The 15062-nt window shown below is 35.9% G+C and overlaps 1 protein-coding gene across 17 annotated transcripts in view; it reads left to right on the top strand.

Moving 5' to 3' along the window:
• The window catches only part of Lrrfip2 (LRR binding FLII interacting protein 2), a 119285-nt gene that overhangs the window by 64264 nt on the left and 39959 nt on the right, over window positions 1-15062 (top strand). For 6 of the 17 annotated variants that reach the window (XM_070006602.1, XM_070006607.1, XM_070006604.1 and 3 more), the window contains 5 exons: window positions 3230-3298; window positions 5459-5551; window positions 11111-11155; window positions 12493-12609; window positions 14935-15006. In XM_070006602.1, the coding sequence (XP_069862703.1) occupies window positions 3230-3298; window positions 5459-5551; window positions 11111-11155; window positions 12493-12609; window positions 14935-15006 (396 nt within the window). The remainder of the gene's footprint in view (window positions 1-3229; window positions 3299-5458; window positions 5552-11110; window positions 11156-12492; window positions 12610-14934; window positions 15007-15062) is intronic. The other 11 variants (XM_070006609.1, XM_070006608.1, XM_070006613.1 and 8 more) reach the window with 4 other exon arrangements.

The following is a 15062-nucleotide window of genomic DNA, read 5'->3' as shown; positions in this document are numbered from 1 at the left end:
TGTGTAAAATAGCTCATCTTTTCTGATGTTAAGGTTTGGTTGGCCATTGTGGGTTTGTCTCTTTATCTTCCTGATCTGTGCCAGTTCACCAGCCTACCAGCATTTCTATCAGTGAACTGGCAAAAGACATAAAACAAACTTTAAAAAAATGGTTATGTAGAAGATAGTACTGAGACAATTCTAATTTGGAGTATTAAAATACATTATTCAATTTTTAACAACTAATACAGTTCAAGGTAAAAATTCTCACATCAGTCCCAAAATGGAACTTCTGAACACAAGTGGGCTCATATTAGGTACATACTGCTCCTCAATATATGCTTTTTTCTTTTTCTTTTAATTTTGGGAGTACTAGGGTTCAAACTCAGGACCTTATGCTTTTTAGGCAGATGCTTTACTACTTGAGCCATGCTCTGAGTCTGTTTTGCTTTAGATTTTGAATAGAGGCTTGCATTTTTTGTCCAAATTGGTTTGGACTTTGATCCTCCTATTTATGCTTCCAAGGTAGCTGGGTTAACATGTACAAACCACTGCACCCAGCTGCTTTTTTTCTTTTTTAAAATTGGTACTGCAGGATCTCATCCTTGTTAGAAAAGTGTTCTAGTTTTGAGCTAGACCTTCAGTCCTTTTGGGGGCTGATTTATCTGTTTGTCTGTCCATCCTGAGACTTGACTTGTTGCTTGGGCACTGTGCCTTACCATTTTTGTGCAAGGCTGGTGCTTGAGCCACAGCTCTACTTCTGGCTTTTTGGTGGTTAATTGGTGATAAGAGCCTCATGCAGTTTCCTCCCCAGGCTGGCTTTGAACCTGGATCCTCAGATCTCAATCCTTTTAGTACTTAAGATTGAATGCATGAGTCACTGGCACCTGTTTAGGAAAGGTTCTTGCTTCCTACCTGATTCATGATCCTCTTACTTTTCACTTCTCTCTATATCTCGGATTACAGCGTGTGCCACCAAAACCATCATTTAAAAAAAAAAATATGGTTGTAGGTCTTCGGATTGGGCACTGTCCCTGAGCTCTTCATCTCAAGGCTAGTACTCTACCACTTGAGCCACAGTACCAGTTCTGGTTTTCTGGTGGTTAATTGGAGATAAGAGTCTCATGGATGTTTCTGTCCAGACTGGCTTTGAACCATGATCCTTGGGTCTCAGCATCCTGAGTAGCTAGGATTTCAGGCATGAGCCACTGGCACCTGGCAAAACTATCATATTTTGTTGAGATGGGTTGGGTGGACTTTGCGTGAGCTGGTGTGAAACTTTGATAACCTCAATCTCAGCCCCAGGCATAGCTGAAATGACAAGTGTGTACCCGTGTATCCAGCTATTGGTTAAGAAAGAATTCTCCCTAGGCTGACCTTGAAGTATGATTCTCCCAATCTCAACTTCTGAAGTAGCTAGATTTATAGGTACAAGCCACTGGCAACTAGCTCCAGCTTATTTTTTAATTAAGATGAGGGTCTCATGGGTGTCTTGATCACCACATCTATCAATTGTTTTTTCTGTATATCAGTACATGGAGATCTATTTCATTCTTTTTTTTTTTTTTTTTTTTACATTAAAGTAATTTTTTTTTGTTTGGTCGTGGGGCTTGAACTCTGGCCTGGGTGCTGTCCCTCAGCTCTTCAGCTCAAGGCTAGTGCTCTACCACTTGAGCCACAGCACCACTTTTGGCTTTTTTCCCCCTGCTTATGTGGTACTGAGGAATCGAACCCAAGGCCTCATGCATGCAAGGCAAGTACTCTACCACTAAGCCACCTTCCCAGCTCCTAAAATAATTTTTAACTCTTTCCTTCTTTCTTTCCTTCTTTCTTTCTTTCTTTCTTTCTTTCTTTCTTTCTTTCTTTCTTTCTTTCTTTCTTTCTTTCTTTCTTTCTTTTTCTTTCTTTCTTTCTTTCTTTTTCTTTCTTTCTCTTTCTTTCTTTCTTTCTTTCTTTCTTTCTTTCTTTCTTTCTTTCTTTCTTTCTTTCTTTCTTTCTTTCTTTCTTTTCTTCCTTCCTTCCTTCCTCCCTCTCTCTCTTTCTCTCTCCCTCTCCCTCCCCCCCCCCTCTCTCTCTCTCTCACACACACACACACACACACACACACACACACACACACACACATACATCTTTGGGAGGCTAGGCAGTACTGGGACTTAAATTCTGGGTCTTACTCTTGCTAGGCAGGAGCTCTAGCCACTTCAGTCACACCGTCAGGATTTTTTTTTAAATTTTAATTTTTTGCTTTTATTTTCAACTAGGGTGTTGTGCTTTTTGCCTATGCTGGTTTCAGTCTGAAACCTACCTCTGCTTTTCATTTAGGGATTACAGATGTATGCCATCACTCTTGACTAGTGATAAGTTTTTAGTCAAGTATAGTTCCTTGTTCTTTTGAACTAGCTAGATCCTATTTCATTTGCACATTGGGGCTACTGTCTCAGTGATGCCAGAATGGTTTCTTAGTGATGTCACAATGAAGATAAACTACATCTACCAAAGATGAGACTTCTGCTTGTAAAATAGGAAGAAATCTGCTCAATATAGGGTGATACTAGAAACATTTCCACTAGCTGCATAGGAATGAATAAAGGGATATCCAGATCATCACTTCAGTGTCTTTGCTGGTAGGAAATTCTATCTTTAATTCAAACTATTTCATTTAAATTTTTAAAGAAAAATATTTCCCCAAATAAAGCATTAAATGTATTTATTGACTCCTCATGGGATTCCGAAGATCTGGAGATCTGAAAAGCATAACCTTGATAGACAGTTTTGGTTTATTCATGCTCTCCCCTTGTATTTAACTTAAAAAATAAAGGTCTGCTTTATTCTTCGTGCATTTTGGAAGTGCCTTTTGATATTTAATGTTAGTTTGTTCTACTTTGTAGTAGCTTTTTAATTAATTAATTTTTTTGGGGTCCGGTGGTGGGGCCTGAACTCTGGGCCTGGGGGCTGTCCTTCAGCTCTTCACTCAAGGCTAGTGCTCTACCACTTGAGCCACAGCGCCGCCTCCAGCTTTTTTCTTTTTTCTTATGTGGTGCTGAGGAATTGGACCCAGGGCCTCATGCATGCAAGACAAGCACTCTACCACTGAGCCACCTTCCCAGCCCAGCTTTTTAATTTAATAGTACATAGCACATTGGGCCAATCATAATGCTTGTATAGAGTGTTTTGTTTTAGGTGCTTACAGTCAGATAAAACCTAAAGTGAAATTGAATCATTTTTTGTTATCTGCATTTAATATCTATAGTTTATCGACGATGACACCGAAAGCATTGTTTCTTCTGATCGTGCCAGCCATGGGCGAAGGGAGAGTGTGGTGAGCGTAGTTTGCATGCAAACAAATATGACAACTTTTAAAGTGACAACAATGAAATCTACTGGAAAATAAAATTTGTGCTTGATAAAATGAGCATTTTCCTTAAATTTATGTGAATACTTTGCTTTATAATGTTACGTTGAGACTATGGGTCTTATTCTTGTAGATGTCTCATATACAAGTCATTTATTGAAACTTGTCTATGTTTTATTCTCCATAGCTGTTATGCAATGCATTTTAGTGTGTATTTCATTAAACAAAAATATCTCAAGCAAAAATACTTTATCATTAATTCATAATTATGGAATACAAATCATGTTGCCAGATACTTCTGTATGTGGTATTTAATCATATATATATATATATATATATATATATATATATTTTTTTTTTTTTTGGGTCCGGTCGTGGGCCTGAACTCTGGGCCTGGGTGCTGTCCCTCAGCTCTTAAGCTTAAGACTAGCGCTCTACCACTTGAGCCACAGCGCCACTTCCGGCTTTTTTCTTCTTGCTTATGTGGTGCTGAGGAATCGAACCCAGGGCCTCAAGCATGCAAGGCAAGCGCTCTGCCACTGAGCCACCTTCCCAGCCCTTTAATCAATATTTAACTGTTAAGATCAGTGAACTTTTTAAGTTACTGAGGGCTCAGTTAAACAAATCTAGTTCATTCATCCAATTTTTATTCCTCATTTCTTTTATGAAGCTGGAACTTTCACATTGGCTTGATGACATCTATTATATTTAAGAAAATGATCTGAAAATAACATTGTAAAGCTTACATGTGTCAACTTGGAGCTAGACAAAGCATTCTTTCTGTGAGGTGGTAATTACATCCAGAAAAACGATCTATTTAATACAGTTCTTGTTACTAGGAAGATTGTAAAGAGAAATGGAACACCAAATGCTTGTGTGGGATTTATTGGCAAATTTCACTTATTTTATTAAAGCAGATGTGGTCCCTCAGTCAGACAATTGGTGTTCATGCTACTGAAGGAAAGAAAATAAGCCATAACACCTGAAAGCACTTTAGAAAAGTAAATTGGTGCTTGGGCTTGCATCCACTTCTATGGTGGTTCTTTTAATATTTACCATGGAGATATTAAGGCTGTCTAATTTATAGGTAGGCCTAATAGATGAATTCAGTGAATTATAGAAAATACCTAAAGCAGTTCTGACATATTAGCCCCATATACATGTGTATATATATATATATATTGGTATGTAAATATCTGTTATAGTATTATTGTGAATAAAAATGATTATTTGATTTTATTAGTCATTAACAAAACTTCATAGGTCTACTTTGTCTTTACTTATGAGTTTCTGAATCACCCTCTCCTCCAGGAGAAGCAAGGTAAACAGTCAACTGAGTGAAATAAAGAATAATTGGTTGATGAGATAAAATTTGCTTTATTAATTTGCTAGGTACTGTGTTTAGTATTTTGAGGCACTGAGTGCTAGGAATAGTGTGTTATACCACAGAGAGCAAACTGTTTGTGTGCGCATGTGCCCCTTTGGGTGGAGTAGTCGGGGCCAGAAATCTCTGAGCTGCTCCCTAAAATATGAGGAGCCAGCTGGTTTTTGTTGTTGTTGTTGTTATTTGTTTGTTTGTTTGGTAGTGGTGGAGGGGAAGGTATAAAGAAAGAGCTTTCCAGAGCAGTGTCCACGTCTGAGTCAGGAAATAGCTGGCAAGTTGGGTGAACCAAAAAGAGATGAGTGGGTTTTTTTTTTTCCTTTGTATTTTGTATATTTCCTGATCTTGAGGAATATAAAAAAGGGTGGAAATTAGCTATCACTAGAATTGATAGCTATAATGAATAAACTTTATGAAATATAGTAGAGGTATTAGGTAGCTACAATCTTGGAAACTGCCAGTTAAGAATGTGTGAGATTTGCTTGCCCTTAGCCAGTAAATTACCTCTATTGTGTGGAATTGTAGTTTACATAAACAAGTGCTTTAAGGGAGCTGTGATTTCACTTAAGAAACTTTTTTTTTTTTTTTGGTAACTTTTGAGTAGATTAATTATAAAGTTTCTTTGTTTCATAATACTTTTATCATACATGAAATTAAAACATTTTTTTCTGTTTGGGCCAATGTTCTTTTCTTCTGTCTTCTATTAACTTTTAAAGTGGTTTTTTGTTTTTGTTTTTTCTGACTAGAAGGTTTCTGCTGCTGACTATTTTAGTCGTTCGAATCGTAGGGGGAGTGTTGTCTCTGAGGTGGATGATGCCAGTATCCCAGACTTGACCAGTGTGAGTCCATTGCATGGAGTGATTATGTTGTCTTAGGCTGTGACTAACAACTAATAGAGTAGCTGTTAAAATTCAGGCACTGAATTTACTCCCTAGGAAAGTTGTTTTTCAAATCTAATATCTTGTCATGGATTGAATTAAGGGCTCTGTTTACTTATTAAATTGGAAGGCTGATTCTCTAATCATTCTTTTGAAATATTGTCTGTTTAGCCTGCTTATCTTCTTCTTAGCATGGATATAGACAATTGAATTTATTCTATATATCCAGCATATATATTATATAAATATATATAAGATTATGTGTTATATAAATACATATATTTATTCTATAAACATTCTCTATTTTAATATGTATGTTCTATCCATGATGTCTGAATTAATAGATGTTCTATTTATAATTATTTCTTGGAAATTAAGTAAGTTACACAGAAACTAAAATGTTGACAGTTCTTTTAGTTTCTTCTTGTCTCTACTAAGTAAATATAACTCTTTAGTGTAAGCAAAAGATGCTTTAGGACAGGGCTTCAAAATCTTCCTGTTATTTTATAGCCCGTATGACACTCACTGGCTTTTATATTTTTGGGGGGGTCTGGTTGTGGGGCCTGAACTCTGGGCCTGGGCGCTGTTCCTCAGCTCTTCAGCTCAAGGCTAGCACTCTACCACTTGAGCCACAATGCCACTTCCGGCTTTTTTTTTTTTTTTCTGCTTATATGGTGCTGAGGAATGGAACCCAGGGCCTCAAGCATGCAAGCACTGAACCACCTTCCCAGCCCCTGGCTTTTATATTTTTAAGTGGCTGTACAAGTGCATATGTAATATCCTTTTTTTTGCCTCTTGGCAAAGTTTAAAAATATTTGCTAGGCCCCTTTCTAAAGCAAATTAAAAAAAATAAAAAACAAACGTGTTTCTTGGGATTAGAGGCATGGCTCAGGTAGTAGAGTGCCAGCCAGTGAGTGAAACCATCATATACTGGTTCAAGTCCTGGTCTCGGACAAAAAAAAAAAACCCAAAACCCAGGTATATGTTTTGTAGAGTATGCTATAATTCAGCTCACTATAGACATGTTAAAAGGAGATGCGAGCCAGGCACTGGTAACTGACGCCTTCAATCCTAGCTACTTATGAAGCTGACATCTGAAGGTTGTGGTTCAAAGCCAGTCCAGGCAGGAAAGTTTGTGAAACTTTTACCCCCAGTTAACAACCAAAAAGCTGGAAGTGAAACTAGCTCAAGTAGTAGGGCCCCAACCTTGAGCAAAAACGTTCAAGGCCCAGGCCCTAAGTTCAAGCCCCAGGACTGGTACAAAAAATATTGGTAGAAGCCGGGTGCTGGTGGCTCACACCTGTAATCCTAGCTACTCAGGAGGCTGAGATCTGAGGATCTCGTTCAAAGCCAGGCTAGGCAAGAAAGTCTGTGAGACTCTTACTTCCAGTGGACCACCAGAAAACTGGAAGTGGCACTGTAGCTCAAAGTGGTAGAGTGCTAGTCTTGAACTGAAGAGCTGAGGAACAGAGCCCAGGCCCAGAGTTCAAGCCCCATGACCCATCTCTCTGTCTTAACAATTTTTAATTGTTATTTAAAAGGTGATGTACAGAAGGATCTCTATCTTTTAAACATATGTTAGAAATCTGTTTTTTTTTTATGTAAAACATTCTGATTTTAAATTACTGACAGTAAATTTCTTTTTGGTGGGGCACAGTTCTACTTCCTGCTTTTTTGGTCATTCAAAAGTCTCATAGAAGAGCCGGGCACAGGTAGCTTACAGCTGTAATACTAGCTACTCAGGAGGCTGAGATCTGAGGATCATAGTTCAAAGCCAGCCCAAGCAGGAGACTCTTATCTCCAATAAACCACTAGAAAACTGGAAGTTGCACTGTGGCTCAAGTGGTAGAATGCTGGCCTTGAGCTGAAGGGTGCAGGGACAGCACCCAAGCCCAGAGTTCAAGACCAACGACTGACCAAAAAAAAAAAAGTCTCATAGACTTTTTTGTCCTGGCTGGCTTCAAATCATGATCTTCAAATTTCAGCCTCCTAAGTAGGTAGGATTACAGGCCTAAACTAAAATTTAGAGTTTTTGTTCTACCACATTGTAGACCAAATATATATTTATAGTCTTGATAGTTAATAACTTCTGAGCTAGTAGGTGTTAAAAACGATGCTCTGATTCTGCAAACAGTCCAGAATTTATAGTTTTCTTTTTTTTTTTTTCCCTTTTTTGTCGGTCGCGGGGCTTGAAATCTGGGCCTGGGTGCTGTCCCTGCTCTCTTCAGCTCAAGGCAAGCACTCTACCACTTGAGCTACAACGCCAATTCCAGTTTTCTATTGGTTTATTGGAGAGAAGAATCTCACAGACTTTGCTGCCCAGATCCTCAGATCTCAGCCTCCTGAGTAGCTAGTATTACAGGCATGAGCCACCGGTACCCGGCTTATAATTTTCTTAGTCACTTAATTTTTTCTTTATTAGTTATATATGTATACTTTGTGTCCAACTAGAATAAAGAAAAAGAATGTAAGTATGCTAACAAAATTTGTTGATTAATAATAATTGATTTTTGGATAGACTCATCAACCAGTTTTTCTTTAGGCAGTTATTAAATTGATTATTCTCATCCCTCTGTGACTAGGTAATCAGATTTTCTATTTTTTCAAAAAATTGTTTTTGAATAACATTGCCATGCCATCACTGACTGAACATCCTTAATCAAAAAATCCAAAACCTGACATGATGTAAAATCTGGAAAATTTGAGTACTGACATGATGTCACAGTGGAAAATCCCAACAGTTGTCATGTGATAGGTTCCTGTAAAAACTCAGACACACTAAAAATTAACATAGAAAATTAACCTTTAGCCTGTGTGGATTGGATGTGTATATGAAATATAAATTTCATGTTAGACTTGAATCTCATTTGCAAGGTATTTTATTATGTATATTATAGTATCTTTAAATCTTAAAATGTCTGAAATCTGAAACTCATCTGGTCCCAAGCATTTCAGATAAGGGGTCTGTCTGTCTGTCTGTCTGTCTGTCTGTCTGTCATCTATCTATCTATCTATCTATCTATCTATCTATCTATCTATCTATCTATCTATCTATCTTTCTATCAAGTAATTGCTAGAATAGGATTTAATGACTGCCTTGAACAGACTGCATCACAAATACTACACTATAAATACTTTTGGTATACAAAAGTACACTTTTATACTCTAAACATAGTTGAATTTTAATAAGTTTTATCACAATCTCCCACAAACTTTTTCAGTCATTATGAACATTAGTTTGTTACCTTAATTCATCTTTGTCAATCTCTTGGATTCCTTGGACTGTTTACAGTATAGCGTTTTACTTTACAAAGCTGTTCAAAAGTGACAACTGAAGAAGTCTCTGGCCAAGTCACTGCAACCAAAATAACTGTACTGCGGCATACTGCTGCTGTAGGCTTTTTTTTTCCTCTCCTGTCTTAACAATCCCGAGGTTTGGCGCATGATCAGTTTGAGTTGCGACAATTGGGCCATGTCAAAATATAGTGAAACAAGATAGAATCAACATTGTTACGTCTGACTTCACTGGTGTAACCTTGGAAATACAAGATTATTCCATGGTGATGGTCTACTAGTAAGTGGGTGAGTTTGAAGTTCAGTTTTATAAGAGTCAGGTATGAAGAAAGATTTTAAATAGACTTAGAAGAATATTTTAACTTTGAATACTTCTTGCTTTTCTTTTTTAGGTTTTTAAATTTTATTTCTTATTTTTAATTATTATAAAGACTATAATTGTTGTTATAAATTTTATTATAAATAGTTGTTATAAATTTCATAATTGCTATTTTAAAAGGGTTCGTTTTCTTTTTAACACTTTGGCAGAAAAGACTTGAAAAATATGAGGAAAATAAGCCAGTTCATTAAGATACAGTATTTCTTTTATTATAAAATATAACAGATTACATAAAGACAATGCATTTTACTAGTAGAAATTTGAGGGAGAACTATTACCTTTTATAACAATAATTGCCATATTAAAACATATATTTGGTTGGTTGTTGTAAAACATTTCATATATTATTAAAAAATCCAAATAGAGCGATTTCTTTTAGGGAGGGTATAGCAAGAAAGCAAAAACAAAAGTTAAAATCTAAAATTAGTGTTTATATTACTGATATAGTATTTAACAGATGTTTTTAAAAAGATTATCTGGATGATGAATATGGGTAATAAGATCACTACAAAGTTTCAAATACAAGGAAGTTAGGATCAAGTGATGATCAGAACAGAGCCAGAAGTAATGACATTTCATGTTGTATCTATTAATTAAACATTTCCTCATCTCTTCTCTAGGTTGGGTTGGGAAAGCAGGTCTAGTAATTGGAACCTGGATATGTATTTTTATTTAGTTAAATCTCTTTATAGCTATTGAGATAGCTACACATACTAGAGTTCATAAAACTGATGTTTCGATTCATCTGAGGCATTTAGTAATTGTTCAACATTCAGCAAAGTCTTTTCACCTCTGAGTTTTCACCTTATTTATAATAAAGTCAGAAGAGTTTTGGAGCAAATTTTTAATATATCCTTTTCTTTCTTGATAAACTATCTGAAAAAAAAACAATTAAAAAAAAACCAAGACCTATTAGCAGGAGATAAATTAACTATAGCATGTCAAGATACCATGTTACTATGAAGCTATAAAAATAAATTAGGTAGCAGATTCATTTTTTCATTTATCTAATAGAGTTTTAAGTCCTATATGGTAGGTGTGCTATACTTGGCACTAGAAATATAGAAAAGAGCCCATATACATACATAGGGCTTATATTAGACCAGACAGTAAGCAAATGAATAAATACTATATTGTAAGGGAATAATACATGATAGGACCAAATCTCAAATGCTTTCTTAAAACTTTGAGACTTTGAATGTACGTAGGTTCCTAGTGTTTAGGATATTTTAAAGACTTTGGAGTTGGTTGCCTTTGGTAATCAGAGGAAACAGTATGGCATGGTAGGGAAAGAGGCCTATTTTTCATAACCTTTTTGTGTTGTTTGCATTTTTTTTTGTTCTTGGTAGGGAGACCATGTGTATGTACACCCCTTAACAAAAAACAAAAATCCTTTAATGACGTGAGGAAAAAATGATTTGTGTCTTGTAGTATAACCTGAACTTTTTTTGGCCATAAAAAGTACTAACTAGTTTTATTGATGTGTTTTATGTCCTAGTAATGTTAAAAATGTATTTTTTGGCTTTTGGTTTATTTTTATTAGATTTTTTCTTTGATATGTGCATGCTTTTTTGTATTGACATTTGCAGTGTTGAAACTGAAGCTTATATACAGTATTCTTTAATGTATAGAAATCTGAAAGTGCTTAGTGCTTATCTTCCTTTGAATATAAATTCCTGACATTTTCTCTTTGTGTCTTAACTTTTATTTCAGTTTTACTGTTTACTTTTAGGTTTCAAACATCATTGAACTTGGAGAACTCAAATGAGATTTTTTTCAACCCTTACAAAAAATGAACATGCTAATAAATATTTTTGCTAATTTTTAAAATCTCTATTCCTTTCTAGTTGGATGAAAAATCTGACAAACAGTATGCTGAAAATTACACAAGGGTGAGTATATAAATTCCTGAGGAAATTAAGTTCTTAAGGCCACTTAAGCTTACATTTTGTTCATTCTTTTATTTTACTGCAATTGGTCTGATACAGCTACTCTTCATCTATTTCCTGTCCTTGACCCCTCAAAATTCCTTGGAAGTTAAATCACATGAAGCCCTGGGAAGAGAAATGGTTGCATTTTATTTCACTGAATGTCACTTTTTTAGCTTTTGATTACTTTTTTTCTTTCATTTTCATTCCTCTAAAAGTTGATCTTGACAAGTCGTATGACACTGAAAATTAAATGTCTGTGATTACAATCTCAGGTGTTTGTTTTTCCTTTTATAAATAAATTATTTCTTGAGATCAAATGTCTCCTGGGAGTGACGTTATTTTATTGGCAGTACTTGAGTTTGAACTCAGAGCCTTGAGCTCAGGCAGGTGCTGTATTGCTCAGCCATGCCTCTGGCTAGGAATTGCTTTTATGGTAGTGGTCATTTTTTTTTTTTCTAAAAGTAGCCTTAGGGAAGTCAGGAAAATGATTTGTCTTAATTAGTTTTATACTCTAGAACATGCAACTAAAATATAATGCAAGACAACACTGTAAACATATGTAAGTTTAAATTTTCTGGTAGCAACACTAAAAGCTAAATTTAAATAATATTTTACCCAGATGTCCAAATATTTCAACATAAAACCAATGTGAGAAATTATTAGTGAGATTTTTCAATTTTTGTCCACACTAAGCCTTTGATATATATTTTATACTTAAATCTCAATTTGGACTAGCCACATTACAATTGTTCAGTAGCACTAGTTCATTGGACAGCACAGATCTCTGTTGTTTGTTAACAATTAGCATGATTTAGTGACGAGTAGTCTAAATTCACAGTGGTATGCAGAGTCGTTGCTCTTAGCTGCAACCAGAATCTCTAAAGGATTAAAAAAAGAATTTAGGAATTTTTATGAACTAGGGACATCTGATTTTAAAGTTGTAAAACTTTTCTAGGCTAATCTGATGTACTCATTAGAGTACTGTTGGAAATAGCAATGATAAACTTAGAAAATAAACTCCCACAGAAACTCCTTGGTTATTTTGAATTCTAGCTTCTAATAAAACATTTGAGTTAATGAAATTCTGCTTCCTTGCCATGGGCCTTTCTCTGAATGCTTCCGACCCCCAAACCAATCTAATTGTCCATCAATTGCATTTGGTGGCTTCTTGATCACACTGTTAATTAGTTTCTATATTGAAATTTTACATCTGGTCCTAACAACCTGCCCTTATTTTTAGTTTCATAGCAAACGTTTTTAATGAAACAAAAATCTCAGAAGTGTCTTATTTCTTCTAGCCATCATCTCGAAATTCTGCCTCAGCAACAACCCCGCTAAGTGGAAATTCATCCAGACGAGGAAGTGGGGATACCAGCAGCTTAATAGACCCAGACACCTCATTAAGTGAATTGCGGGTAAACCTGAGTTTTCATTTGTGTTTGAAAGTCTTTTGGTCTCTTTGTAGTTTATAAGGAGATTCTTAACAAATGAGACTTCCTAGGAACAAGGAGTATGATTTCTTCAAAGAAATGGTCAATGTAGCTCATCAATTACTCTCAGGTGTTTTAGAACCTGAAAGAAATTAAGTAATTCTTTTTATTTTCCCCTAAAAATATGATGGTATTGGAACAAGTTTTGCCAAAGCCAAAATGTTTTTGTTATGTATGTAAAAGTAACTCAGAATTAATTTGCTGTATTTTAAATGGAAAATACAGAGATTTACAAATAGAGACTGTAGGATTATTAGCCTTTGAGTCATTACAATATTATTTACCTGTATACAGTTATCAGTTTTTCATAATAATAGTAGAAGAATATTTGAGTTAAGAGAGACACCTTAGATAGTGAAAAGACTTATTAGTTTTAGTTGAGTCACTATCCTTCTTAACTCCTTCATCTGGGAGATAAAAATGTAAAAAATAGGGCTGGGAAGGTGGCTCAGTGGTAGAGTGCATGCCTTGCAAGCATGAGGCCCTGGGTTCGATTCCTCAGCACCACATAAACAGAAAAAGCCGGAAGTGGCACTGTGGCTCCAGTGGTAGAGCACTAGCCTTGAGCTGAAGAGCTGAGGGACAGCACCCAGACCCAGAGTTCAGGCCCCATGACCGGCAAAAAAAAAAAAAAAAAGTAAAAAATATTCTTTGATGTCTTTAATTGCTGAGCCTGCTAAGGAATTGGGTGAAGGGTAATAGAGAAACTGCATTCCTTTCTTCCTCTATTCTTGTTTATTGAAAACTTGCCATCTAGAGAGATAGGTAGCAAAACATACTCTGGCCTTTAGAAGACCACTATCTCATAGAAAATACATTGTTTCAGTATTAAAACCAAGTGATTTTATATGATGTTAGGACCAAGAATAAAACTGAGTTAATTGGATGAGGATTTGAAAAAGTGACAGAGAAGGAGAGTTGACTTAAGCCAGCATGGCCATAGCTTTGAAAATGTCACTTTAAGCCAGCATGGCCATAGCTTTGAAAATGTCAGTATCCATTGTGTTATTGTGTACCAGGCATAAGTGCTGGGGGTACAGAGTTGGGTAAGGCAAAATCTTGCCTTTAGGTGCTACATTCTTTTTTGGATTGGGGGGGGTGGCGGAGAGGGATCATGGGTTTTGAACTCAGGGCTTGGGCACTGTTCTTGAGCTCTTTTGTTGAAAGCTAGAGCTCTACCACTTTGAACGACAGTGCCACTCTGGTGGTTAGTTGGAGATAAGAGTCTCACACATACCTTCCTTCCTGGGCTGACTTTGAACCTTGATCCTCAGGTCTCAGCCTCCTGAGTAGCTAGGATTACAGGTGTGAGCTACCAGTGCCCACCTTAGGTGCTACATTCTTGTGGAACAAAAGGACATCATTCCTTGAAAGAAGTGAAGTTTTTGTGATCCAGCATCTGGCTCCTGATAGGTCCTTTGAAAATATCTTTTGCTGAAATGAATGTATAAAAGACAAATTTAACAGGGTGGGATAGGGAAGACACAGTGCCAAAAATATATGTGATTTACTTTTAATAATTGATCCTGCATATAATTGCAGAATCATATTCAGGGCCACATAGCAGTTACATTTCCACCTACAGTAAAGATCCAGAATTGACCTTCCATAACTGTGATGGACACCAGGGAAACAATATTTTCTATTTAAAATCTGATTTCTTCCACTTTTCTCCGAGAGGATTATGGTAAGATATGGTTTTATCACATTTAAATGGTGTCATCTGGATAAAATATCTTATTTGACATTATATTCAAAATTTTTGTATTTGGCTTCTCTTTCCCAAATTGTGGTCAGTAACAGAAGATTAACTTGCTGCATATATGTGTATTACAGCTTTTGCCACTTATATATGGATCAGCAAAATTTTCTTCTAACTTTCAATGTATTTTACTAGTTGTAGAGGGTGAAGTATTATGCTAGATTTTTAAAAAATTTTTCAAGTAATATGTTAAAATACGTTATTTACCATTTTTCAATATTTAGCCCTGCTCTCATTTGCTAATGTTGTTTTCAACAGAATTTAATGGCAAAAAAAAAATATTGACATTAGGTTGTTTACCTTCTTCAGTCCCATTATGATCTACTCTATTTGTTCCTTTCAGTGGTTTGGAGAGGTAGTTACATTTTGTACTTCGATGTATCATCAAGTCTGGAGTGTACGAAAGCATGTCTTTTCATCTGAATCTTTTAAGTCTTAACTTACATTTATGCATTGTTTATGCAATGGTTCGTTCCTATGTCCTGCAGGATATCTATGACCTGAAGGACCAGATACAGGATGTAGAAGGGAGATACATGCAGGGGCTTAAAGAATTAAAGGTACAGGGCCCATCTTGCAACTCACGCATGCTGTGTATGCAGAACGTTGGTAATGG

This window comes from Dipodomys merriami, unplaced genomic scaffold, assembly GCF_024711535.1.
Source record: "Dipodomys merriami isolate MVZ:Mamm:240054 unplaced genomic scaffold, mDipMer1.0.p SCAF_7, whole genome shotgun sequence".
Taxonomy (NCBI): Eukaryota; Metazoa; Chordata; class Mammalia; order Rodentia; family Heteromyidae; genus Dipodomys; species Dipodomys merriami.
The sequence above is the reverse complement of the archived record's forward strand: the minus strand, read 5'-3'. Positions and strand labels throughout refer to the sequence as shown.